This window comes from Amblyraja radiata, chromosome 1 (genome assembly GCF_010909765.2).
Source record: "Amblyraja radiata isolate CabotCenter1 chromosome 1, sAmbRad1.1.pri, whole genome shotgun sequence".
NCBI lineage: Eukaryota > Metazoa > Chordata > Chondrichthyes > Rajiformes > Rajidae > Amblyraja > Amblyraja radiata.
In genome coordinates, this window is record NC_045956.1 from 70,015,132 (window position 1) to 70,042,157 (window position 27,026).

Below are 27,026 nucleotides of genomic sequence, written 5' to 3' on the forward strand. Positions count from 1 at the left end.
AAACCCCTACTACTCAGGAGCCTGTCAACCCCTGCGTTAAAAATACCCAATGATTTTGCCTCCACACCTATCTGAGGCAATGAATTCCACAGAGTCACCACCCTTTGGCTAAAGAGATTCCTCCTCATCTCCTTTTTAAAGGTGCATCCTTTTATTCTGTGGCTGTGCCCTCTGGTCCCAGAGCGCAGTGGAGATTTAAGATGAAGTTGCTAGGCTTCGAGGGCCTGCGCTATAGAGAGGTTGGGAGGATAGAACTTTGTTCCTTGGAGGTCTCCGAAGGGTGATATGAGAGGTTTATAAGATCTTTTTCCCCTGCTAGAGTAATCAAGAACTAGAGGGCTTATGTTTGAGGTAAGAAAAGACTTAATAGGAACCTGAGGGGTAACGTTTTATGCAGGGAAGAGGTGGGTATATGGCACTAGCTGCCAGAGGAAGTACTTAATGCAGGTACAATTACAATATTTAAAAACATCTGGAAAAGTGCATGGATAGGACAGGTTTAGAGGTCTATGGGACAAATGCAAGCAAGTCATTATGGAGGAGTTGGGCCTAAGAGCCTGTATCCATGCTCTTAGCCTCTGTGACTCGTTCTGTTCTCTTCCATGAAACCTTAAGTGCATGTTCTTATTTCTTGTCCCATCAACTAACTGCAATAGCTTTTATAACGCCCTAAGTGATGTGAGCAGAATTAGACTATTTGGCCCATCAAGTCTACTCCACCATTCAATCATGGCTGATCTATCTCTCCTTCCTAACCCCATTCTCCTGTCTTCTCCCCATTACCTCTGACATCTGTACTTTTCTTTGAATACCCAACCTGTCATAATGTTGTTCTCCTCTTTCACATTTCCTCTTAGCTTTTCCAATGTGACCTTGTCGATAAAATCCCTTTTCTCCGGATCTATTCTGCTGTACCTTTCTCGGACCTTCACATCTTTCCAAAATGTAGTGACCTGCAAGAGTTGTATATTTTTGATTTACTATGGCTGGTTTGTAAAAATGTTCTGAGTGACTTCTGCACTCAGTTTACAAGTTCTGTCCCTCTCCCATGAATTGTGCACTGATGTTGAATCATAAGACGTAGAGGTTTGGAGACTAATTGGCGATACAAAATTGTAAATTGTCCCTTCTGTGTGTAGGATAGTGTTAGTGTGCGGGGATCGCTGGTCGGCATGGACTCAGTGGGCCGAAGGGCCTGTTTCTTCGCTGTATATCTAAACTAAACTAAACTAAACATATTTCATTCAGTCCAGTAAATGATACAGGTACAAGTGGAATCACCACATGTGAAGCCAGGCCTGGAGTACAGTGGCTGCTGATTGTCAATCCTAGTTCCTGTTTACAGCCAGAAATGGCAACCACCTCGAGGGTGTATTGTGGCATCATTAATTGCAAATGACAAGCTTTGTACAAGCACTGGAAATGATTCTGAAATGTTGCAAAGATCTATTTGGGGAAAGTTACTGGAGCGGTGCTGCTGTTTATTCAAGCCCCTGGGTATTGTTGTGGCGGGAGTTATGTACTTTATCACTCTTGGGCACTGGCTCTGCCCTATCATTAACATTGCTGCTTTCTCTCCTCTCCAGGCATTGACCACATCCTATTTAAAGTGGAGATCCTGTCCAATGAAGATCGAGAATGGCACGAGTCGTTTTCCCTGGTGCTGGGGCCAGACGACCCTATTGAGGCCATTCTCGGTGACCTAACCATGGCCACGGTGACCATTCTCGACCAGGAGGCAGCAGGAAGTCTAATTTTACCAGCACCACCTATTGTAAGTTGGCAGGCAGCTGATCTGCTCCTTCTGAGGCTGAAAGATTTTGTTTGCCTTCTGTGAGATAATCTGGCCCATTGTCAGATCTGAGTTGTATCAGAGAACCAGAGCAGCTTGATCTACTTTAGCACATAATACATTGCTCAATGTGCTCCCATGAGTCGGAAAGCATGGAGACTCTTCTCTGCTCAGGTCTGCTTCATTTCTACTTGCAAATACTGATAACTTGGTGAGTGAAGGCGGCACAGTGGCACAGCGGTAGAGTTGTTCCTTTGCAGCGCCGGAGACCAAGGTTCGAACCTGACCACGGGTGCTGTCTGTACGGAGTTTGTACAATCTCCCTGTGACCTCCATGAGTTTTCTCGGGGGGCTCTGGTTTCCTCCCACACTCCAAAGACTTTCAGGTTTATTGGCTAATTGGCTTGGTGAAATTGTAAATTGTCCCAAGTGTGTGTAGGATAGTGTTAGTGTGCAGGGATCGTTCGTCGGCGTGGGCTCAGTGGGCCAAAGGGCCTGTCGCCATGCTGTACCATCAAAATAAAACCGAAGGTGGGTATGTGTAGAAACTTCGCATTACGCTAATTGTTCGAGTTGCTGCAACAGGGAGTGTTTGCCTCCAGTGAGGAGTTACTTTTTAGTTGTGCAGTCTGTGGATCCACACCACTGTGTAGACATTGGGTGTCAATACGTTGTAGCTGCCAATGAAGCAGACACGCCGTTAGTCAGGGAATGGGAGGATTGCAGACATTTATTGCCGAATGAGCATTGACACTCCATTGCTGCAGACGATCTGCAATGCAAACTTTTCCATTGAATGTTCTTGCAGGAAGAAGAGAATTTAGTTTAGTTTAGAGATACAGTGTGGAAAGAAGCTGAGTCCATGCCGACATTAATCACCCATTCTACCCTGTACACTAGGAACAATTTATGGAAGATGGCACAATTTACAGGGGGGCACAGTAGCGCAGCTGTAGAGTTGCTGCCTTCCAGCACCAGAGACCCGGGTTCAATCCTGACTATGGTTGCGCTCTGTACGGAGTTTGTACATCCTCCCTGTGACTGCGTGGGTTTTCTCTGGGTGCTCCAGTTTCCTTCCACACTCAAAAGACGTACAGGTTTGTGGGTTAATTTGTTTCGGTAAAATTGTAAATTGCCCCAGTGTGTAGGATAGTGCAAGTGTACAGAGTGATCGCTGGGTGACGCAGACTCTGTGGGCCGAAGAACCGGTTTCCGCGCTGTATCTCTAAAGCCTAAAGTCAAATAACCTACAAACCTGCACTTCTTGGGAATCTGGGAGGACAGAGTGAAGGTACAAACTCCATACAGACAGCACCCGTAGTCAGGATCGAACCCGGTTCTCTGGCGCTGTAAGGCAGCAACTCCATGTGACACTGTGACCAGATATCCTTTCTCACCCCCTCTCCATCAGTACTCACACCAGCTAATTCTGCACATATGTTCACTTAGCTGGACTCGGCAGCCTATCATTGCAGTCCAGCACTCACGCAGCAGTGAATGGGAGACAGCAGACCAGAGGCCCCTGTATTAAACGTGATTGTCTGATAAGATCCTGCCGTATGTGCCATGAAGAAATGCAGGGCAACCTCCGTCCTCACACCTCAGGCTCTATGAGATAAAGGGTTGTCAGACATGTGCCTATTACGTCGCACTCAGGGATTCCTGTTACTTTGTGTTCACCTAGTCACTCCTTTGCGCTCTCCCTCTGCACACAGATGTAACTGTTGTCTCTCGCATCATCCCTTCCTTACGCTTTCATCTGATTTTCTTGCCAGATTCCAGAATCTGCACCCATTTGTTTTCCCCACTCATCACCTCCCAGTCTCTTTCGCTATCTCCATCCCTCTCTCGCCCACCCTGACTCTATCTGCCAATAAACCTCGTTATTTGTACAGCTGCTCCTCGACCTACGATGGGGTTAGGTTCCGATAAACCCATCGTAAATCGATAATACCGTAAGTCGAAAACGCATTTAATACAATGTGATCACGTGACTGGAAGTGACGTGCAGTTTGCTGCCGTTGCCCAGCGTTTGCAACATTGTAAAGTCGAGATATCGTAAGTCGAAGCATCATAAATTAAATTAAATTAAATTAAATTTCTTTATTTATATAGCACATTTTTAGTCAACTTGCATTGACCCCAAAGTGCTTCACATAATTACATCCACACACACAGGCAAAGGTGGGTGAAGTGTCTTGCCCAAGGACACAACGACAGTATCGGGGAGCATCTGTATACACATCTTGCTAGCTTCTGTCCCACACTCTCCCCCACCGCTTTAAACTGGCTAGGTCCTCTCTACTCTTTCAGTCCAGATGAAGGGGCGTAACCCAAAAACCTGAATGGTCCATTTCCCTGTGTAGATGAGTTGCTTCAGCAGCTGTCCTGGTTTTGTGCAAGATTCCAGCATCTGCAGCCTCTCGTGCCTCCAGATTGAAATGCATGTCATGTTTTTTCCAAAACTTACATGAATCTATTTCTTTCAATCTTTCCTTTAATTGTTTGTATATCTTCAGCCATAACCTCCATGCGATTTCTGCTCTCTGCACTAATGAACTGCTTGGCCTTTGTCCATATTCATTCCCACTGCTGGACCCAGTTCTGATCACGAGCTGGACATGGGCAATGGTGTGCGAGCAACATGTTTCAGTTCTGTTGAGTTTTGCATTCATCTGTAACCAATGTTTGGATTGCCTCAAGTATCCAGCACAGAAACAGTGCCTCTGGCCCAACCACTCTGCTCCACTGAAGCTTCATTCTACCCATCATCATCTATTGCTAGTTCACATAACCCTTAATTGGATTCTCTTTCAGGGAGAAATGAACTGTTCCTGACCAAATATAGACACAAATTGCTGGAGTAACTCAGCGGGTCAGTCAGCATCTCTGGAGAAAAAGGATGGGTGACGTTTCAGGTCGGGGCCCTATTTCAGACTCAACCTCAGTCTTCAGACTCCATCTGACACAAAACGTCACCCACCCTTTTTTTCCAGAGATGCTGCCTGATTCACTGAGTTACTCCAGCACTTTGTATCTATCTTTGGTATAAACCAGCATCTGCAGTTCTTTGTTTCTACAATTTGTCTGCTCCTAATCAAGTCAGTTAGACAAGCAGAAAGTAATTGGGTATGAGAAATCTACATTCCTGGGTGCAGGAAGAAGGACTATGGTGCCTGAACAGGATTGTATTTATGGCTGATGAAAGGCCAGATGCTGAAGCATAATTCACATCCCTTTGCTTTCCCCGAGCTTTCTTGCACGTGTCTCCAAGACTGACAGGCAGGTGGTTTGCTTCAATTCCCATTATTGGCTCTGCATCCTGGGACCACAAAAAACCTATCAATCAAGAAGCCGGTGAAAAAGCATGCCGGGACCTATCCGCATGGAAACACGGCCGAAGAGATTATAGAAGGCTTCACTCAACAAGACGAGTATTCCAATAGCAACCTTGCACCCCTGAACACCAAAGAGAGGTCCTACCTGTGCCACAGATGTCCTTCTGGATTTTGTTTGTGAAATAGTGCAGTGACACTTTTGGTCACTTCTCACAAAACATCCCATGATTTTGACTTTCTCATGCCATTTCAGAATCAGTGTATGGAAAATGTTGTTTTCAAGAGAGAGTTAGATTTAACTCTTAGGGCTTAAGGAATCAAGGGATATGGGGAAAAAGCAGGAGCGGGGAATTGATTTGGGATAATCAGCCATGATCATATTGAATGGCGGTGCCGGCTCGAATGGCCTACTCCTGCAGCTATTTTCTATGTTTCTACAGGGTTTATGAATGTTGAGATGCAAGTCTATGCCTTCAAAGGAATGGAAGTTAGAATGAGATTGGAATATGGCCTTGAACCATATATTGGAGCATTTGAACTCTTAATTGCAAAATATATTTTGCCATATCTTGAACATTTATTATTGCAGGTCGTGTCTTTAGCTGATTATGACCACGTTGAAGAGGTAACAAAGGAAGGAACCAAAAAGACTCCATCGCCTGGCTACCCTCTGGTGTGTGTAACTACATGTGACTCACATTTCCCAAAGTACTCGGTAATGAAGGAACGCTGTGACGAGGCAGGAATTAACCAGTCAACCATTCGCTTCAGCTGGGAAGTGGCTGCGCCTACAGATACAAGCGGAGCCAGGTCCCCATTTGAGACTGTCACGGACAACACTCCTTTCACCAGTACCACCCACATGGTAAGTACAAAGAACCAATGAACCAGCAGGAACTGACTTCAGCTGTAAACCCAGACAAATTGCCAGGAGGCGCAAAGTAATTGTCCTTTCAACGGTGGAAAATGTAATTTATGCCACAGCTTAGATGAATGAAATGTTTGAAGTGAAAATTAAGTAATTTCCTTGAGGGCAGAAATAAATGGTGGAAGAGTCAGGTTAGAAGATTGTGATTAATTAAGGCCGGCCAGGCTGTTCTTTTCCTGTTTCTCAATGTTAGGATCAGATTAAAAATTCTGCATCGCTGCTTATTATTTTGTGAAAGAATTTTACTAGTTGTTATTTCTGCTGCATTCAAGCAAACATATATAATTCAAACACATAATGGTATTTACGTGTTGTGGAATAGAAAATCATTTTTCTTCCCAGAGTGAAATAAGCATTTACAGTTTATTTTGTGTATTTCCCTTGCATTACTTCTTTGGCATCGATATTGGTTTATTATTGTCACTTGTATCGAGATGCAGTGAAAAGCTTTTATTAGTGTGCTATCAAATCAAATAAGATCATGCTTTACATGAATATAACCGTCAAACACACGGCAGAGCAAAGAGGAAAATACCCATATAGTACAGAATACAGTTTCTTAATATTGCAGCAAAACAGTTTCCGAAATAAAAGTCCAATGCTGCAATGAGGTAGATTGGAAGATCAGGACTATACCCTAGCTAATGGAGGGACTGTTCAGAAGTCCGATCACATCAAGGAAGAAACTGTTTCTAAGTCCAGTGGTACACACTTTCAAGCTGTTGTATCTTCTGCCTGATGGGAAGAAGAGGGAATGACCAGAATGAAATAGGTCTTTGATTATGATGTTAGCTGCTTCCCTGGGGCCAAGTGAAGTGTATATGGAGTCAGCGGTGGAGTGTCTGTGGTCTGTGTGATGGACTGGGCTACATCCACAACTCTGCAATGAAGCGTGGCAGAGAAACCTGGACCACACTGTCATGGGAACAAGCGATCTTGGACAACCCCATGGCAATCTGAACCCTCAGCACTATCCCCAGCTAGTAAGTCAATCACTAATCTACACCCTCACATCTATCGCCTCCCAACTATAATGCACTGCACCGATTTCCCCACTGCCACCACCCAATCACACTATCTTCCTCCCTGCAGCCATCCACCCCCTGCTGTCTGCTGCTGTCAGTAAAAGCTATCACTCTGCTGGCATCCCAACTCCACCTCTCACCCTCCACAGGTTTATCCATCATTATGCTAAATTCAGATTATTTGTTCCCTCCTCAATTAAGTTCAGAATCCAGCCTCATAACAGAGGACTGTGCAGGAAATCTCTGATCCATGAGGCCAGAGGCTGTGGTCACTGCCGAGCTTTGCACCAGTTGCCCAAGGAGTGACGAGGCTGATGTCGTGCCTCTCCAGCATTACCACTTCCTTTGATGGGGTAGCTGGAATTTTCGGGCCAAAGTGTCTAATAAATTGCTTCTTTTGAAAATAAGTGCACTGCATCCAGTACAATTCTGTTGATCCTTCGATCTCTGGGCATGAGGGTTTCTGGCTGACCCAGCGATCTCTTCCCTCACTGCTCTGGGTCGCTGGATCGGCTGCTCTCCCTGCACTGCAGCTGCATCAGTTATTCTCGAAAGGCCGGAGGTTGTGGAATGGAGGTGTGCAGCGTGGTGGCGGAGAGATAGAGCTGCTGCCTTACAGCTCCAGAGACCCGGGTTCGATCCTGACTCTGGGTGCTGTGTGTACAGAGTTTGTACGTTCTCCCTGTGACCGCGGGGTTCTCGCCGGGTCCTCCAGTTTCCTCCCACACTCCATGCAGCTTTGTAGGTTAATTGGCTTCTGTAAACTAAACTAGACTGTGATTTTTGCAGGATCTTTGTGAAGTTCAAGGGAGCTGGGGGTGATGGTGCTCACATGTACCCCTGCTCTTCTTCAAGCTTGTGGAGCTTATAGGTTCCCTTATTAAATTTTATTCCCTGACCTTTTTTCTCTTAATATTTCCTAATATTTCACACTGGAATGAAATATAGTGCCTTCCGATCCTCGCTGCAATGACAAAACATCATGCTTGAGATGGGAGAGGGGAGGTTACAATTGATTCAGAACTTATTTCTGCCCTGTTCCAAATGGTAAGCTAGTGTGGATGGTTGGGTCACAAGGAATCCAAGGTGAGCTAGCTAAATGGATGCATAATTGGCCGAAGGATGGAGTCAAAGGGTAGTTGTTTTTTTCTAATTGGAGGCCTGTCATCAGTGGACTGTTGCCAGGATCTGTGCTGGATAACATTATTGTTTGTTATATACATTAACGATTTAGATGACAAAATAGTTAACATTGATAGTAGATTTACTGATGACATTAACATTGATGGTATATGGACAGTGAGAAAGGATATCTAAGTTTACAACATAATCTAGATTTGTTAGGAAGGTGGGCCAAAGAATGGGAAATGGAAGTGCAAGTGAGGTGTTGCACTATGGTACGTCAACCCAGGGCAGGACTTACACATTGATTAGTAGAGCCCTGGAGAGTGTTGCAGAAGACAGAGACTTGGAGTACAGTCACATGCTTCCCTGAAAGCGGTAAGTCAGGTGGACAGGATGTTGGAGTACGTGTTTGGCATGATTTGGGAAAGGTGTTGAGTACAAAAGCTGGAGTATCATGATGCTGCTGTACAAATTGTTGATGAGACCACACTGGGAGTACTATGTACAGTTCCAGTCATCCATCTTTATGAAGAATGACTTGGACAGGTTGGGTGAGTGGGCAGATGCAGTTTAATGTGGATAAATGTGAGGTTATCCACTTTGGTTGCAAAAACAGGAAGGCAGATTATTATCCAAATGGCGTCAAGTTAGGAAGAGGGGAAGTACAATGGGATCTGGGGGTCCTTGTTCATCAGTCAATGAAAGTAAGCATGCAGGTATAGCAGGAAGTGAAGAAAGCGAATGGCATGTTGGCCTTCATAACAAGAGGAGTTGAGTATAGCAGCAAAGAGGTCCTTCTGCAGTTGTACATTGCCCTAGTAAGACCACACCTGGAGTATTGTGTGCAGTTTTGGTCCCCTAATTTGAGGAAGGACATTATTGCTATTGAGGGAGTGTAGCGTAGGTTTACAAGGTTAATTCCCGGGATGGTGGGACTGTCATATGCTGAGAGAATGGAGCGGCTGGGCTTGTATACTCTGGAGTTTAGAAGGATGAGAGGGAATCTTATTGAAACATATAAGATTCTTAAGGATTTGGACACGCTAGTGGCAGGAAACATGTTCCCGATGTTGGGGGAGTCCAGAACCAGGGGCCACAGTTTAAGAATAAGGAGTAAGCCATTTAGAACGGAGACGAGGAAACACTTTTTCACACAGCGATGTGAGTCTGGAATTCTCTGCCTCAGATGCCGGTGGAGGCCAGTTCTCTGGATACTTTCAAGGGAGATCTAGATAGGGCTCTTAAAGACAACGGAGTCAGGGAATATGGGGAGAAGGCAGGAACGGGGTGCTGATTGGGGATGATCAGCCATGATCACATTGAATGGCGGTGCAGGCTCGAAGGGCCGAATGACCTACTCCTGCACCTATTGTCTATTGTCATTAAGTTGAAAAGGATACAGATGAGATTCACCAAATTGTTACCTGGACTTGTAAGCTTAGTTATCAGGAGAGACTGGGTTGGAGGCTGGAACTTTTTGTTTAGAACATTGGATATTGAGGGATGACCCAATTAAAGTTTACAAAATCATTAAGGGCAAGGATAAGGTGAACTCCAGAGTCTTTTTCCCAGGGTAGAGGAATCTGAAGCCAGAGGGCATAGACTTGATGAGTGAGGAGATATTTAAGAGGGAGCTCCAGGGCAACATTTTCACTCAAAGGGTAGTCATAAACTGTAATGACGTGCCAGAGGAAGCTGGAGAAGCGGGATATAGTGATAACTTTCAAAATAAATTTGGACAGATATATGATTAGGAATGGTTTAGAGGGCTATGTGCCAAATGTGGAGAAATGGGACTAGCTCAGAATGCCAACATTGGTCAACATAGACAAGGTAGGCAAAGGAGCATGTTTCCATGCAGTGTCATTCTGCTTTACATAAATCTCATAATGCAGTTTAGCGTTGATAATGATCTAGTCCGAATTCAAATTCACAGAAATGAAATAGTTAACAATACAGCAATATTTCAACAGGAAAAATTGCGAATGAATTTGGAAAATCATGCATTGGGCATCAGGCCATTGATGTGCTACCTGCTCGCCCTATTTCCCCAATAGGTGGCACTATAGCCTCAGTAATCTAACAACAGAGACTGGGAATACTGTTAAGTACTCCATCATTTCTAGAGTACACAGCAAAGGAATTTAATCTGTTGATTTACCTCCTTATTGCATGGGCCCTGCAGTTTCTAAATTTTGTTCCTAGACCTATTTTTCAATGGACAAACAACATTTTGAGTCAGGATACTTCTCCAGAATAGGGAACCAGTCTGAAGAAGACTTCCGACTCAAACATCACCTACCCATTCCCTCTATAGGGAGGTTGCACGCAGTCGAGGTCACGACCCGTGACCCGTACTGTTGCCACACAACGCCAACTGGTGTACACGTGATGAAATGCAGGTAAGCATTTACTATGGCTGCCAGCACAGCGGGCCCTTCTGCCCTGCATCCGGACTGGTTGCACCCTCGTGGACCCCGGGCCTTCTATCCCCGCAGCCGGGGGTGGGGGGGGGGAGGAGGTCAGGGGGGGGGGAGGAGGTCGGGGTGGGGGTGAAAGAAGTGATCGGGGTGTCGGTGCAGTGCGGTCAGTGACTCTGGGTGGGCGGAGGGAGCAGACCCTGCTGCAGCTGACATTGCCCAGAGCTGCGGCCCCGCTTCACCCGGCCCCGCTTCTGCCGGCCCCGTGTGTGGGCGCTGCCGACCCACAGCCAGTGACAGTGCGGCTCACAGGGAGAGACGGGGCGTAGGGCAGCCGTGGCCGGACAGCGCTGACCCCAGGGGGGGAGAGTGGGGGCTGTCCCGAGGGATGCGCTCTTTCGGCTACTTACACCTTGGTGCTCGGGTTCAGAGCAAAGATACTAGAGCATTTGGTTCAGAGCGCTCAGTCACCCAAAAAAATTACCCCAGAATATTACAATCAAATTGCTCTGACTTTGAGTTTGCTTTATATAGCAAAGGTTTATCAAGATGATGCTGTCTGGACACGACAATGAATGCGGATATTAGTCACGGATTGTAAAAGATGCTACTGAGATAACACCAGTTTGAACCTTATACCTTCCCGCTTTCAATGACAGCACCACCAATTATTTACAGTGCAAAAGATTGACCATTTTGCCGGTTTTTAACAGGTAAGAAAGTACGCGTTTCGTGTGTATACTGAGGCAGCCATGTCCTCCACATGGATTGAGCTGCTCCGTGCGTCACGCTCTTTGACCCGATGACCTTGCGTGCAACCCTCCTATGGATGCTGCCTGACCCATTGAGTTCCTCCAGCACTTTGCGTTATGCTCAAGACTTCAGCACATGCAGTTCCTTGTGCCTTCTCCTTGTCAATGATGTGCTACCCTTGGGCACTGCCAGATATGGGAAATAGGTACAGGTTCCACTGAGCTTGTTCTGCCATTCAATAGGTCATGGCTGCCTTGATTGGAATGCAACCACTTGTCTATCTATCTCTGGTAACCTTTTATCCCTTGCCTGTCGTATCTATCTAGCTTTGCCTCAAACTTATTCCGACTCAGCTTCAGAGACTCTCAAGCCTCTAAACACTGATGTCAAATGGTGGCAGTGCCTGTTTTGACTTTGCTTGTGCAGAATTAGTTTCTTAGTCGGATAATTTACTCTCACTCAAGAAAACCTAGGCTGATCCCGCCTTACTTGAAATAGATGAGCCTTAGTCTGTGATGTTGAGATTAAGGCAGCCTTCTTTTCTGCTTATTGATATTTTTGAGTTTGGAAAGTACAAAACATACGGTTGAGTGACAATTGAGGACAATGGATTTTGAGCATGTTTCTTTTACACTTGTAGTTTTAGATTTTCTTGAATCGTAGTTTTTTTTTGTTATAGCATTATTAGTTTTTGATCGGTCCTGCACCCCTCGGTTGATATTTTTTACAAATCTGGCAAATTTAAAGACGTGTTGCTTAACGTTTGCAGTCTCTATCCGCTCTTTCCTAATCATAAACCCGACATTCATCCCAAAAGTATGGTCACTGTACCACCTCAGAAGGAACATAAGCCGAGTGAACATTCACATGGCTCAAGCCCAGGCCGATTCTAGTTTAGAAAACCAGTGATGCAGTTGTGAAATACACTTGGATTTAAAAAAAATAGTTACTTCAGTGTAAAGAGTTATATGCTTATTAACAGCTTTTTTAGTTTAGTTTAGTTTATTGTCACATGTATCGAGGTACAGTAAATGCTTTTTTTAAGTACTAACCTTCAGCGGAACTATACATGATTACAATCAAGCCTTCCACAGTGTACAAACACATGATAAAGGAAATAATGTTTAGTGCAAGATAATGTCCAGTAAAGTCTGATTAAATATAGTCCAAGGGTCTTCAATGAGGTAGATAATAGCTCAGGATCTTGCTCTAGTTGTTGTTATGATGGTTAACAGCTGGCAAGAAACTGTCCCTGAACCTGGAGGTATGCGTTAATACACTTCTGTATCTCTTGCCTGATGGGAGAGGGGAGAATAGCGCGTGACTGGGGCGAGACTCATCTTGATTACACTGGTGGAGAAATTTCACCAGCTTTTAGAGAAGTCCCCTCTACAACAAACACCAGATGCCAATCTTCAGCCCCGCTTAAGTCCACACATCCATCTATCTATGATAAGCTTTTATCCAGTATATTCTGAGGAAGGAAGCAGCAGCCTTGCTGCTTCTATCAACGTGGCCGTGGGTGCAGTCTTTCACTGGCACTCCGGTTCCCAGCACACCGGCGTGGCCTCGAACGACACAGTGCAAGGCTCCTCCAGGGCAAATAGCCAACTTCAGTGATAAATGATGTTGACAGTGGTGGGACACCTCCTTCGTTCCGGCTTGCAGGCTCCCAAACCTGCTGTTTCTATTGAATGTTTGAAAAAACCCTTGATAACTACAATCACTCGGGACCAATCAAAAAATAGAAATGTTGGAAAAATAAATTACGATTCAAAGAAAACTAAAATTACAAGTGTCAAATAAATGAGCGCAGATGTGTGTGTGCATACACACAGGTGTGACTATGACTCAACCATTGGAGAATGATGCTGGGAGCTGTAAAAACTCTTTAACCATTCACAAGCAGGTCAAAGGTAACTAGAAACAATTAGGTACTTGTTTCTAGTTACTGTAATGGCTGTAATTATCTAATTTAGCATTTTGTGTGCCAACTTTCCATCAATGGTAGAACCCCTTTGAATATTCAAAGATCAGTTGCTGGTCTAAAGGGTTCTGAACGCAAAACAATAGACACAAAATATACTACCTTTGTCACAGTGTCATTTTGCAAAGCAAATCTCTTCAGTAGCTTGTGGAAGTGTGAAACATCATCTCCGTCAATCGGGCAGTGTCTTACGCAAATATTCCCTCTGTTCTCGTCACCGTTCCCCACGGCTACAATTCAAATTAGTTTCTTTCCTCACGTGTCCACTTCTGATGGAAGTTTATTCATCTTAATCGTTAACTTTATTTCTCTCTCCAAGAGTGCTGTATGTCTTGCTGATCATCTCCAGTGTTGAATATTTCATTTCAGATTTTCAGCATCTGCAGTTTTCAATGTTCGATTAACATGCCTGTGGCCGGTGACTTCCGCCGAGTATCAGACAATATTTTGCACCACTCTGCTACTTTGCCTCCATTGAACCAATGACATCACTTGTGTTAGAAACTATCAAGCAGATTGCTCTCCCATCAGCTCCAGCTCAGACGTTATCAACGGATGATGAACAATCACTTGTCAACACTGACAGTAAAACAAGTTTTAACCCCCATTTATTTTTCAATAACAAATGGTTTTACGTTCCAATTACTTCCCTGTGAATAAGATTCTAGGGCTGTGTAACTTCCAGAGAATTCAGCTTTATCGGCGGGTGACTGTTCACACAGAAAATTACAAACCGGCCACTTTGAATTGAAAGGGATATTTCATCAACATCAATTTTTCTGGAACCCAGGTAACGAAGGTGATAGGATCGTTTGCTCCATATTCTGAGTATACGGCATGTCCTCTGGTTCACATTCTTTCAGTATTTCACTTCCTTAAGGACCAGTCCCACTTAGGTGACCTCTTAAGCAAGTTTAGGAATCTCTGCGCTCACCACAAAATTCATATCACCATATGATCGCCACATGGTCGCAGGTGGTCTCCTTCATGGTCGAGAGGAGTTCCCGCATTCTGGGAACTAATCGCGACCAGTATGGTCGTAGCAAATTTTTCAACATGTTGAAACATTTTTTGCGACCAGAAATTGGTTACCATGGAGAAAATCGATACTCGTAGGTGCAGTTGTAGTGGGGTCGCCATGTCGTTGTAGCTAGTCATGGTAGCCCTAGGTAGTTTTAGTTAATCTCCTTTGCTGACTGGGCATTTTCATTGGCTCATTGGAGGGAAAAAAACGTAAGCACGAGTTTTCAGATCAAGGAAAACCGACCGGTAATGTTAAATGCCCGTTAAACTTCACAGCTGTGTATCTCTGGCTTATTAAATGTTGTCTGGCTTCTTAAAAGTGTTTCCACTCCTTCTCCCCCCTTCTCATCCTCCCCGCTCTTTTAAAGGACTTACCGTACACTGTGCTAGCTGTCTTTAACCTTCCTGTTCATCACGAGTATCACCTTGACTTTGCACTGTGTGAATTTCAGACAGCGCTCCCCCGCTTTCCCTGCCCCCGCCTTTGCGATGTGTGTGTGTGTGTGTGTTCCGCTCTGACGGTCGATCCAGCTTGCGGTTTATCAGGCGAGTTCCCCCGAGCTTGAAGTCCACTGAAAAGTCGAGCAGACAGTCCACTGAAAAGTCGCATAAGTGGGACAGGCCCTTAACACACACCGCTGAATGCTGCCCAGTGGCAATAATAATTTTTGGGGATTCCACTGAATCCTCTGTCATTTCACACAGAATATTTAGAATATTGTGTTCAGTTTTGGTCACCTTGTTATAGGAAAGAAGTTGTTAGGCTGGAAAGAGTGCAGAGAAGATTTATGGCCAGTTCTCACGGTGAGACCTGAAGCAAGATGTCACCCGAGTGAAGTGGTCGTGGTCCAGCACGAGTTCCGCACGATAAAGTGTTCCCACGATAAAGAGTTCCCACGGTACTCGGCAATTCTGTCATTTGTGCGACTGACTTGTCCGTCTCCCGATCTTTCCCGAATCGTGAATGAACATCGTGGACTGTAGTGTAGTTGATCACGTGGCACAAATGATGTCATTTTTTTTCACACACTATATAAATATCCTCCGTTCGTAGAATTGGCTAATTTGCAGACATGCCTATACAAAGTTGGTTCGAGTACAGGCTGGTTGTTATTTTCATTGACGTGCTGTATGCATTAGCGCAACATGTGCATCGAAAACGCTTGCGTGAAGGCAGAAGGCTGAGATTAATTAAAAAGATAATTAAGAGGAAGTCTCACTGGGTTAAGCCCATGTTTCAACGGAGACCTCAATTAGGACAATATGAGCAACTGCTTAATGTGCTGTGCGAAGAGGATAAAAGTGCATTCAAAAACTTTGTCAGAATTTCACCCGAGCTCTTTAATGAGAAAGAATAATTTGGGACCTCTGCTGAAGAAGACTGACACTGTAATGAGAAAGGCACTGGAACCAGGGTTGCGCATAGCAATCACCCTCCGCTACTTGGCCTCAGGCGATTCTTAATGGTTCTCAAGCGAACCATTGCAAAAGTTGGTCATCTGCATTAAAGTAGAGTGCTGGAATTAAATGGAACTTCAAGCATTGGATCTATTCCGTTAAATTAAAGTTTTGGTCAGTAAAAAGAGGCCTGTTTAAGAGCATGCCCTCCGCATTTAATGTGCTATTTATTGTTCTTCTTGGATAACAGAGCACAAGTTGGTCAATACAGATGGCATTTTTGAAGACAAGAATTACAAGTGAAAATTGCCTGCCCTCATGCATAATTTATTTTATGGCTCTAAGAGACATGATTCCTACTTCAAACGAAGAGGGTGTAAAAGCTGTCTGCCACTACTTTTACATTGCAGTTGCAGGGAACAGACAGACGTATAAGATATATCTGACCTATATGCCATCTGACCTTTATGTTCTCGTCTGCTGAGAATATTGTGGAGGCAACAGCTACTGGGGAGGCAATCTCAAATCCACCCTGATCACCCTCTCCCTGCTCCAAGGAGCCCACAGGCAGTGGTTTCTCTGGCATCTCCTCTTGCCTCTCCACCTGTCTCTCTTGCTGAGTTTCCTCCTCGTTTACCGGCATGGCTAAAAACTTTCCGACTTTCTTTGACCCCTTTCTTTGCGATTTTATGAGAGGCATCTCTGCAAGTCTTACTGTGAAAAAGATTCTCAAACAATGACAATTAGGTGGGACGTCCTCGATGGACACATGGTCCATTGGCGATATTGAGACCACCTTTTTTACTCACCTTATGTCCCTTCTGTCAAGCTTCCGGGTTTACCGTTCGCAGGAGTTCCCACGGTATTCGCAAGTGTCATTACGGATATCGCACGGATATCGCACTGGCATCTGCGTCCATACAATGTTGCAACGCTGCTCAAGACACTCTTGGAGAAATTCAAAAATGTTTGAATTTTCTCCCGACCTTACCAAGTCACACGACTACCTGCCGTTAGCGCCACGGAGGTCCTCGGTGGTCCACGAATGCCGTACTGCTATCGCAGAAGGTTCCCACGATGTTAAATCTTGTTAAGTCTTGCTTCAGGTCGCACAATGAGAAAGCCCTTTCACAAGGATGCTGCCAGGACTCGAGGGCCTGAGCTATAGGAAGAGGTTGAGCAGGCTAGGAGTTTATTCCATGGAGCGCAGGAGGATGAGGGATGACCTTATAGAGGTGTACAAAATCATGAGAGGAATAGATCGGGTAAATGCACAGTCTTTTACCCAGTAGGGGAATCAAGTAGGGGTTTAAGGCGAGGAAGGAGAGATTTAATAGGAACCTGAGGGGGTAACTTTTTTACACAAAGGATGGTGAGTGTGTGGGACAAGTTGCCGGAGGAGGTAGTTGAGGCAAGTAGTATCACAACATTTAAGAAACATTTGGACAGGTACTTGAATATGACAGATTTAGAAGGATATGGGCCAAACGCAGGCAGTTAGGACTAGTGTAGATGGGATATGTTGGTCTTGTGGACAAGTTGAGCCGAAGGGTCTGTTTCCACACTGTAATGACTTTGACATTATGTGGTGGAGAACTGTATAAGTAGGGTCATAAAAACAGAAGATCTCATGTGAATACAGTATATAGTTTGCAGAAAAATAGAAAGTCTGAATGTAACTGTGAACTATAAGAAAAATAATACTTGGTTTGAGATGATACTGCATACCAAAGTATGCTGCCTCAGCATGTCAATACTGATTTGCATTAACAAAGTATTTACATTACAAAGTATGCAGCCTCAGCAGGTAGATACTGATTTACATTAACAAGTTGCAGAAATTATTTGTCTATCAGGTAGAAAGAAACAACTGCACATCCCTCCCAAATAAAATGGCATTTTTCATTTTACAAAAAGATTCATTCTGTTACTGAATCCAGTAAGGATTATATAGGACAAGTACACAAAGACCATCTACAAGATGCAATGTCACAATCCACCAACCTTCAACACACCTCGCAAACCCACAACCTCCGCAACAGAGGGTTAGATAGAGCTCTTAGGGCTAGCGGAATCAAGGGGTATGGGGAGAAGGCAGGAACAGGGTACTGATTGTGGATGATCAGCCATGATCACATTGAATGGCGGTGTTGGCTCGAAGGGCCGAATGGCCTACTCCGGCACCTATTGTCTATGTATCTATCTATCCATATAACAGATTAAATTGCAAGTAGTACCTCCACCTATTTGTCGTTTATATCTGATACCATCCTGCTGTAGAAATGTATTGCCTGAGTTTAACACAAACTGGGAGGCAATCCTGGAATTCCCTCGCCTTCATAGGGTCATAGAGTGATACAATATAGAAACAGGCCCTTTGACCCAACTGGCTCACACTGGCCAATATGCCTCAGCTACACTAGTCCCACCTGCCCACATTTGGTCCATATCCCTCCAAACCTGTCCTATCCATGTACCTGTCTAACTGTTTCTTAAATGTTGGGAAAGTCCCTGCCTCAACTACCTCCTCTGGCAGCTTGTTCCGTGCAACCACCACCCTTTGTGTGAAAATATTACCCCTCAGATTCCCATTAAATATTTTCCCCTTCACCTTGAACCTATATCCTCTGGTCCTCGATTCACCTGCACTGGGCAAGAGACTCAGTGCATCTACCTGATCTATTCCTCTCATGATCTTATAAGATCACCCCTCATCCTCCTGCACTCCAAAGCCTAGCCTATTCAAACTCAGACCCTCTAGTCCTGGCAACATCCTCATAAATCTTCTCTGTAGCCCTTCCAGCTTGACAACATTTTTCCTATAGCGGTGCCCAGAACTGAACACAATATTCTTAATGCGGCCTCACCAACATTTTATACAAATGCAACATGACTTCCCAACTTCTATACTCAATACTCTGGCTGATGAAGGTCAATGTGCCAAACTCCTTTTTGACCTATCTACCTGCCACTCCACCTTCAAGGAACCATGCACCTGCACTCCCAGATCCCTCTGCTCTTCAACACTACACAGAGGCCTACCATTCACTGGGTAGGCCCTGCCCATGTTAGACTTCCCAAAATGCAACACCTCAAATTTATCTGAACATTCCTCAGCCCCAGTGGCCAATCGATCCAGATCCTGCTGCAATTTTTTTGCAGCAATTAATGATCAGTAATTAAAGAGGGGCAATAAATGCTGCTTTTTTGTGACAACCACATTGCATATATGAATAAAGTTAGGATACTGCAGTGTAGATTATATAGGGTTTGTTTCCTACCTTGTATGATGTTTGATAATGCAAACTAGCCATAATTTCCCATTTGGAGTAACTTTGATCAGACTTTACTGGCTTTATCTTGCACTAAATGTTATCATGTTATTCCCTTTATCATGTATCTGTATCCTGTAAATGGCTCGATTGTAATCGTGAATTGTCTTTACGCTGAATGGTTAGCACACAACAAAAGCTTTTCACTATACCTCAGTATACGCGACAATAAATAATTAAAATAATATAAAACTAGACCATTCTATTGGAACAATTTGCAGCATAAAAATGTGAACAGCAACCAATTTAGCCTTTGAGCCTTCGTAGAGTTTAGTGTTGAATGAAGTTTCTTATAATTTGACCAGTAATATGTTGTGGAATCTCACCCAAAAAACAACTGAGTTGCAACAGTTCAATTGATTTCACTCAGATCCCAAACAGGCATTTGAGAAAGGAGAGTTTAGCATCACCACTATCATTTGTTCCGGAACCTACATAACAAAGGATGATGGTCTAGTGAGCTCCAGCCTACCATTGCTATTTAGCACATTAATATTGTGGATTGTATTCTCTCTCAAGTTTTTTGAAAATGATTAACACCCAAAATCCACTTTAAGGGCCTGTCCCACTTGGGCGACCTAATCCGCGAGTTCTGGCGAGTTTGCCCTCGACTCATACTCGTAGCATGGTCGACACAAGGTCGTAGGAGGTCTTTGTAATTCTCCTTCATGCTCGAGAGTGGTCTCCGCGTACTCGAGGCCTCAGCTAGGTCACGGCGTTTTTTTCAATATGTTATAAAATGCCCGCGAGTAAAAAAAGGTCGCCATGGAAAAAATCTATACTTTTTTTACTCGTAGGTTTAGTCGTAGTAGGTCGGCATGTTAGTCGTAGGTAATCGAGGGTAGTCGAAGGTAGTCATAGATAGTCTTCATCATAGCCGAATGGAGGTCGAAGGAAATCGAAGGAGGTCGTCTTCACTCTCCACTATTCAGTGTCCAATTTTCCCAAAGTTAGTCGCAGCTCTTCGAAGCTAGTCTTCAACATAGTCGAAGGAGGTCTTCTACAAAGTTGAAGGAGGTCTTCAACATTTCATTTTTTCTAACACTTCTAAACTCGCCAATTAGGTTGCCCAAGTGGGACAGCCCCTTTAGATAATACCCAGAAACATTATTTACATTTTTGCTCCATGTAGGATCTATATGTTACTGAATTTATGACAAAGCCACGCTATTTTATCCGAAGTATACTTGCCTGTCGTGCACACCACTTTGTGCCACTGGATCCTAAAAGCTCCATTTCCTTACTGACATCAACTCCTGTGTAATGATTAATGCAACTCAGAGCAATATATGAAATTAAAAGAGATTGTGGGAGAGACTAGTTTGCTGGATTGGGATGAAGTGGACACAGAGAGGCTACTAATTTTTAAGAGAAAATACATATTAAAAAAAACAAAGGATATTGGAAACTTAAACTCCAACAGATTAAAATGAAATTACTGTAAAATTAGTATGCTTCAAGCAAAATCCGACTTTAGAAGAATACGTTACTCAATCGAGTAAATAGATAGGAGAGCTTGTCATCAAAGATAATTAATGCAATGTTAATTAAACCTTAAAGATGTTTGAACGGATGTATGATTATGGAAGAAAACTGAAGTCTGTAAGTAGTGCACAGGGATAGATGATCAAATACTCTTTGACCAGTCTGGCCCCAGGCATTTTGGCCGCATCCATACAACATCTGTCGAATGCACCCAATCATGGCTGATTGATGTAGAACAAGATTTGATTGGCAAACAAACTTGTATCTCTATGGGGCTGGGGAAGGGAGGTGGGAAAACTCCAGAGTTTTGGTTCCTTGGATGTGGTACCTGATTCTATTCAACTCTCTTTGGAAATGAAACAAAGTCATAAAGATTTTTAACTGTACATTTGCTGTTTTGTCTGTTAAAAGATGTTGAAAGAATTGGTGGGGAGAGGTGAGAGGTTCATTTCTTACCGTGGTTATTAAGTTTTGAAATTAATATTGCAATTAATTGTATATTCAATATTAATTGTAACAAACATTTAATGTATTTGAGTATCATTCTTGAGTCTGCAAACTACAATTGGAGCACACAGCTTTCCTGTTCATTAACCATCTCAGTACTGTGTAGATTAGTTAAAAAGAAAATTCCACTTCCATCTGGCCAAGTATCATTCCAGAGATGTTTACAGTAGGAACTGTGCACTCATGATTGTATTACACTTAAATAAAATTAGTTTGGTTGTTCCAAAACTTCTTGTATATTCCACTCTTCCCTCAGTAAAGCAGCATTAAGCCTCGAAAATAAATACCTGCCTTGAAGCATACATACTAGAAATTTGCCCTTCGTGGCAAGATTTATTTAGTCTTGGTAACAGCTTCCAGAATACTGAAATTAAAACCAGAAATGCTGGAAATGCTCAATGTCAAGTATGCAGAGAAAACAGAGGCAACATTTCAGGGTGCGTTCTATCATCAGAAGTCTGTACTGGAGCAAGGTCATCAACCTGAAATGTGAACTCCATTTCTCTCTCCTCAGATGTTGCTTGATCTACAAGAGTATAGAGTAATTCAGCACAGAAACAGGCCCTCTAGCCCAACGCATGTCAACCACGATGCCCCATCCAAGCTTGTTCCATTTACCATGTCCAAATGTCTTTTAAATATTGTTATTGTACCTGCCTCAACTATTTCCTCTGGCAAATCATTCCATATACCCAGGTTCATGTTAAATCTTTCCCATCTCACATTAAACCTGTGCCCTGTAGTTCTTGATTCCCCTACCACAGGAAAAAGATTGTGCATTCACCTTGTCTATTCTCCTCATGATTTTATATACCTCTATAAGATCATCCCTCAGTCTCCTGTGCTCCAAGGAATAGAATCCTAGCCTATCTAACCTCTCCCCTATAGTTCAGGCCATCGAGTCCTGGCAACATCCCCTTAAATCTTCTCTGCACTCTTTCCAGCTTAACGGTATCTTAATTACAAAGTGACCAACGTAATATTCCAACTTCTACCAATAATGCCCTGACTGATGAAGGCCAACTTGCCAAAAGTCTTCTTTACCACCCTACCTACTTGCGATGCCACTTTCAGGGAACTATGTACCTATGCTCCTAGATCCCTCTGCTCTACAATATTCCCCTGGGCTCCCTTCATTGTAAAGGTCCTGCCCTGGTTTGACTTCCCTAAATACACCTCACACTTACCTGAATTAAACTCCATTAGATATTCCTCAGCCTATTTGCCTAGTTGATCAAGATCCTGTAATTCTTGATAACCATATTCACTGTCTGATACGAATTACTGAGTATTTCCAATGTTTTTGTTTTTGTTTCATAATTTCTGTATTTTGCTTTTGAGAACTCAACATACTCTCCCTTTCATCTTCCTGCTGTAGGTGCTTGATAGTATCTACTTCAGCCGTCGTTTCCATGTCCGTTGTGTTGCCAAAGCAGTGGACAAGGCTGGCCATGTTGGAACACCACTGAGGAGCAATATTATTACCATAGGAACGGATAGTTCGATATGCCACACGCCGGTAGTGGCGGGGACAGCAAGGGGATTCCAGGCCCAATCCTTCATAGCCACCTTGAAGTACTTGGATGTCAAGCACAAGGAACATCCCAACAGGTATTGCAAAGACAGCAGGAAACTATCATTATGATGACAGGCTCCAGTTATACACAAATAAGTATATCATTATGGTAGGTTGCAGAAATGTGAACAAAATGTTAGTCAAGAACTGTGCTAATGATCATTTCCAGGTGAAATTGGGCATTTTTGTGGCAATTGTAACCTTGCTAGTACTAAGCTCACTTCTAATGTCATTATGAATCAATTTTCCACCCACGTTGATATAGACAGAGGCACAGTGGTGCAACGATAGAGCTTTTACCTATCAGCACCAAGTACCCGGGTTCGATCCTGACTATTGATGCTGTCTGTGTGGAATTTGTACTTTCTTCTTGTGACCACATGACTTTTCTCCGGGTGCTCCGGTTTCCACCCACATTCCAAAGAAGTGCAGGTTTGTAGGTAATTTGGCATCTGTAAATTGTCCCTATTGTGCAGATGGAACTAGTGTATGGGTGTTCATTGGTCAGCGCGGACTCGGTGGGCTGAAGGGCCCATTTCTATGCTGTATCTCTAAACTAAACTAATATGACTGTTGCGAATGGTCTCAGTAGAGCCATTAGCATTTCATGCTAGACACAAAAAGCTGGAGTAACTCAGTGGGACAGGCAGCATCTCTGAAGAGAAGGAATGGGTGCCGTTTCGGGTTGAGACCCTTCTTCAGACTAGTTTGTTGCTTCACTTGCTACTTAAAGCTAACCCTGAGGTTGTATCACATCTGATGCAGGCAGCTCAGGCACTTTCCAAAGTCCATAGTGCAATGCATGAACAAGAAATTATATATTCAGCATTTGGCTACTGGGATACTCCTTCAGTTGATGCCTCCAGTTGATGCCTCTGATGGCAGCACTCAGTGACTGGAGGGATTGTAATGGCAATGATTGCACACTCAGTGGGTTGGTGGCAGTGCAGAGGCAAATATGTGTCCTTCAGTGAAGAGCCTCTTGCCTGGGAATATTCAGAATCACCCACTCTATCTGGACCTCTCTGATGTGCTATGTATTAACAGTCAGATTTACCAAGGCTATGATCACATGGTAAGACTGTTAACAGCATTGATAGGCAGATGGATCCTGGATCCAGGTACACAGCTCCCTGAAAGTGGCAACACAAGTAGATGGAGTGGTAAAGAAGTATGAAATGCTTGCCTTCCTTGGTCGGGGCATCAGAGAGGAAGTCATGTTACAGCTTTATAGGTCCTTGGAGTATTCGGAGTATTGTGTGTAGTTCTGATCACCCCATTACAGAAAGGATGTGGAGACTTTGCATGAAAGGACAGGTTGTGTTGTAAAAGTGTAGTGTATTCATGTCAAAGGAGAAGATACCAGAAGAGCAAGGGCACAGATTGCAGGATCTGCAGTGAAACACAAAATGCTGGAGTAACTCAGTGGGTCAGGCAGCATCTCTGAAAGGAATGGATATGCAACTTCTAGGGTTGGGACAGTTCTTCAGACTCAACTCAACCTGTTGCAGGAACTCCCAGTTGAACTTCTCTAGTCCGACATCTTGGGACCTGACTGTTGGCAGCCACAGTAAATGTCAGACCACCAAAATTGCCTCTTGATCACCTTCCACTGAACAGAAGAACTGTTTTTTTAAGTATAAACATTCTCTGGGTCATGTGAAGATTCCAAGAACAGTCTGTAACCCAAGCTTCCTGTGTTGGAAATGGTGTCGACTCAGATCACAAAAGTTGCACTGAGAGTTAATTATCTACAGATTAGTACAGATCTTGGTTAATCTTGGTTAGAATTAGTTAATTAAAATAGATCTATACTACAGATTCAGAACACCACACCATGGGAATCATTGGTCCACAGAATACCAGATCTGAGAGCTTCATCTGTGTTAAAAGGGAAAAGGAGAATGTATACTGAAACATTCAGCCAGGCAAAGAGGAGCAAGGAACAAAATCCCACTCCAGGTCAATATCTAATTTGCAGGCAACTTGCTTAGTTCAAGTATAGTTTGTCTATTATAATTAGTAAATTTTAAATATCTGAGTCTGGGAAGGATCTATACATTGCTCACCTTACAGAGAGATAGCGCGTGGGTGCCTGGCTTCCCTCCAGCTCTCTAAGGACAATGAAACTCCAGCATTGAAACCATTGTGTAATTAGAGCCAGGCCTTTTAATCACTGTGAATGTCTCTCAGCTTTAGTTTTAATTAAAGTGAGTAATATAATGAAACACGCATTTTAATAGTTGGAGCAGATATTTTCAATGAACTTCTTCTTATTGAGTCCACACACAAGATTAGAAGTTATTCAGCCAGAGCTGAACACACTTCTTGGCATCTGTGTCTGTCTTGTCGCTTCTTGTGCTTCTTGTGCGTGGTGGTGGAAAGATTGGTGGAAACAGGGCCGCGACGTGAACGCTCTTTCCTTGGCCCCTTTTCAATGATGATGATATGCCACTTTTTTAAGAAGGTAGAGAGTGGCTATTCCTGCAGAGACTCTACTCCTGCAGAGACTCTACTCCTGCTCAGGCAGAACTATAAATAGACACAAGAAAATGTTGGAGTAACTCAGTTTGAAGAAGGGTCTCGATCCGAAACATTACCTGTTCCTTCTCTCCCGAGACGCTGCTTATCCCGCTGAGTTACTCCAGCATTTTATGTCTATCTTTGACCTTATCTCTCCACAGCTACACCATCTGGTGACCTCTCAGATGCAGCAGTGAGAAGGATCTGCTGCAATCATTTTCAGATAAGGTCTTGTACCCTCTGTTTCTATCTGCTCTGCGGTAAACTCTGAGGAGAATGTGGGAACCCAGATTTTCTACAGAAGGAACAGGCACGTGGGTGTGTGGTTTGTGAGGTATCATGCTCCTACTGGTATGTCATGTACCTCTGTGTTCTCCCTATAAGTGGACATAAGATTCTCAATACCATCCCAGATGCTCTTTCTCCACCTTCAGTGATAAAGGGCTTGAGGTTCCAGGGATTCAGTAGGAGTGCTGCATTTTCCCAAGGAGACTTTCAGCACATCTTTGAATCTTTTCCTTTCTGCCTGGTAATCTCTTCTGATGACAGAGCTCAGATTGGAGGATCTGTGTTAGAAGCCTGGTATCGGTCATGCAAAGAATGTTTGCCTGGCCTGTGCAGCTGATCATGTAGTCATGTACAACGCTGGGGATATTGGCCTGGGAGAGGACACTGGTGTTGGTTTGCTTATCCTTCGAGTGAATTTGAAGGTTTTTGTGGCTTCAGCGTTGGTGGTTTCCATCCATTATCTTGCGACGTCTACTGTTGGTGATTTAGGAACGCAGAGATCACAGTTTTTGAAAAACGTTGTCTATTGGAGGCCTTGATCTTCATGTGCCCCTTTCCTTGGTGCATCTATGATCATGCAGTAATTATATGATTGACATATATGTAGATCATATCAGTATTTTATAATGACTGTCCTATTTCCGATAGTTCATTAGTCCATGTTTAATGTATTTAAATATCAGTAGAAAATTAAAAGGTCTGGGAAATAGACCAGTTTTTCAAAAAATAGCCTGCAGGAAGAGTGGAGGACTACAATACAGACAATACTGTAGACAGAAGAATGGGGGGGGGGTGGGGGATGAAAGAACTATACCAGAGAGATGTTTTGTGCATTAAAATTGTACATTACATGACTTACCAGCTTCATTGCAAAGATGAAATGAATTTTATGCATTTTTACTTTTGTTATTCAGATACAAACGTACACCTTTTTCATTTATTTTGTTCAGAATCCACATCTCTGTGCAGATCCCTCACCAGGACGGTATGCTGCCTTTGGTGTCCACTATGCCACTGCACAACCTCCACTTCCTCTTGTCCGAATCCATATACAGGCACCAGCACATCTGCTCCAACCTGGTTACACTCAAGGACCTCAGGAGCATTACAGGTAGAACCATGAGCAAATTCAAATAAACACAGCCTGCCACCTGTGCAACTCCTGCCTTCTTTGTGTCAATATGAAATAAGGACAGAAATCGCAAGGCACATAAGTAAAAGCTTTCTCATGTTAAAATTGTAATGTGTTTTGTTTCCACAGACGACTGAAGTGTGAGCAACCATTTACATATCCCCCCCAACAATTCAAACAGATGATAATCTTTTCTGCAATTCTGTAATAATTTAGACAAGAAAAATTCAACATGAATGTAAAATAAGCAAACTCATGCCATTTCTTTCAATATAATTATTTTCATAACAGGAATTTCATGTCTAAAATTAATTCAAGTAATGATCTGACCACTACATGCAACATTGTACTTCATATCTCCCCCAGTTATTGTTGTACATTTTTCCACTATGTC

At 43.5% G+C, this 27,026-nt stretch overlaps 1 protein-coding gene across 2 annotated transcripts in view; it reads left to right on the forward strand.

Annotated features, from left to right (window-relative positions):
* fras1 (Fraser extracellular matrix complex subunit 1) overlaps positions 1–27,026 on the forward strand; it is a 518,669-nt gene that overhangs the window by 468,257 nt on the left and 23,386 nt on the right. For both annotated transcript variants that reach the window (XM_033023871.1, XM_033023878.1), the window contains 4 exons: positions 1,587–1,774; positions 5,720–5,995; positions 22,492–22,724; positions 26,451–26,611. In XM_033023871.1, the coding sequence (XP_032879762.1) occupies positions 1,587–1,774; positions 5,720–5,995; positions 22,492–22,724; positions 26,451–26,611 (858 nt within the window). The remainder of the gene's footprint in view (positions 1–1,586; positions 1,775–5,719; positions 5,996–22,491; positions 22,725–26,450; positions 26,612–27,026) is intronic.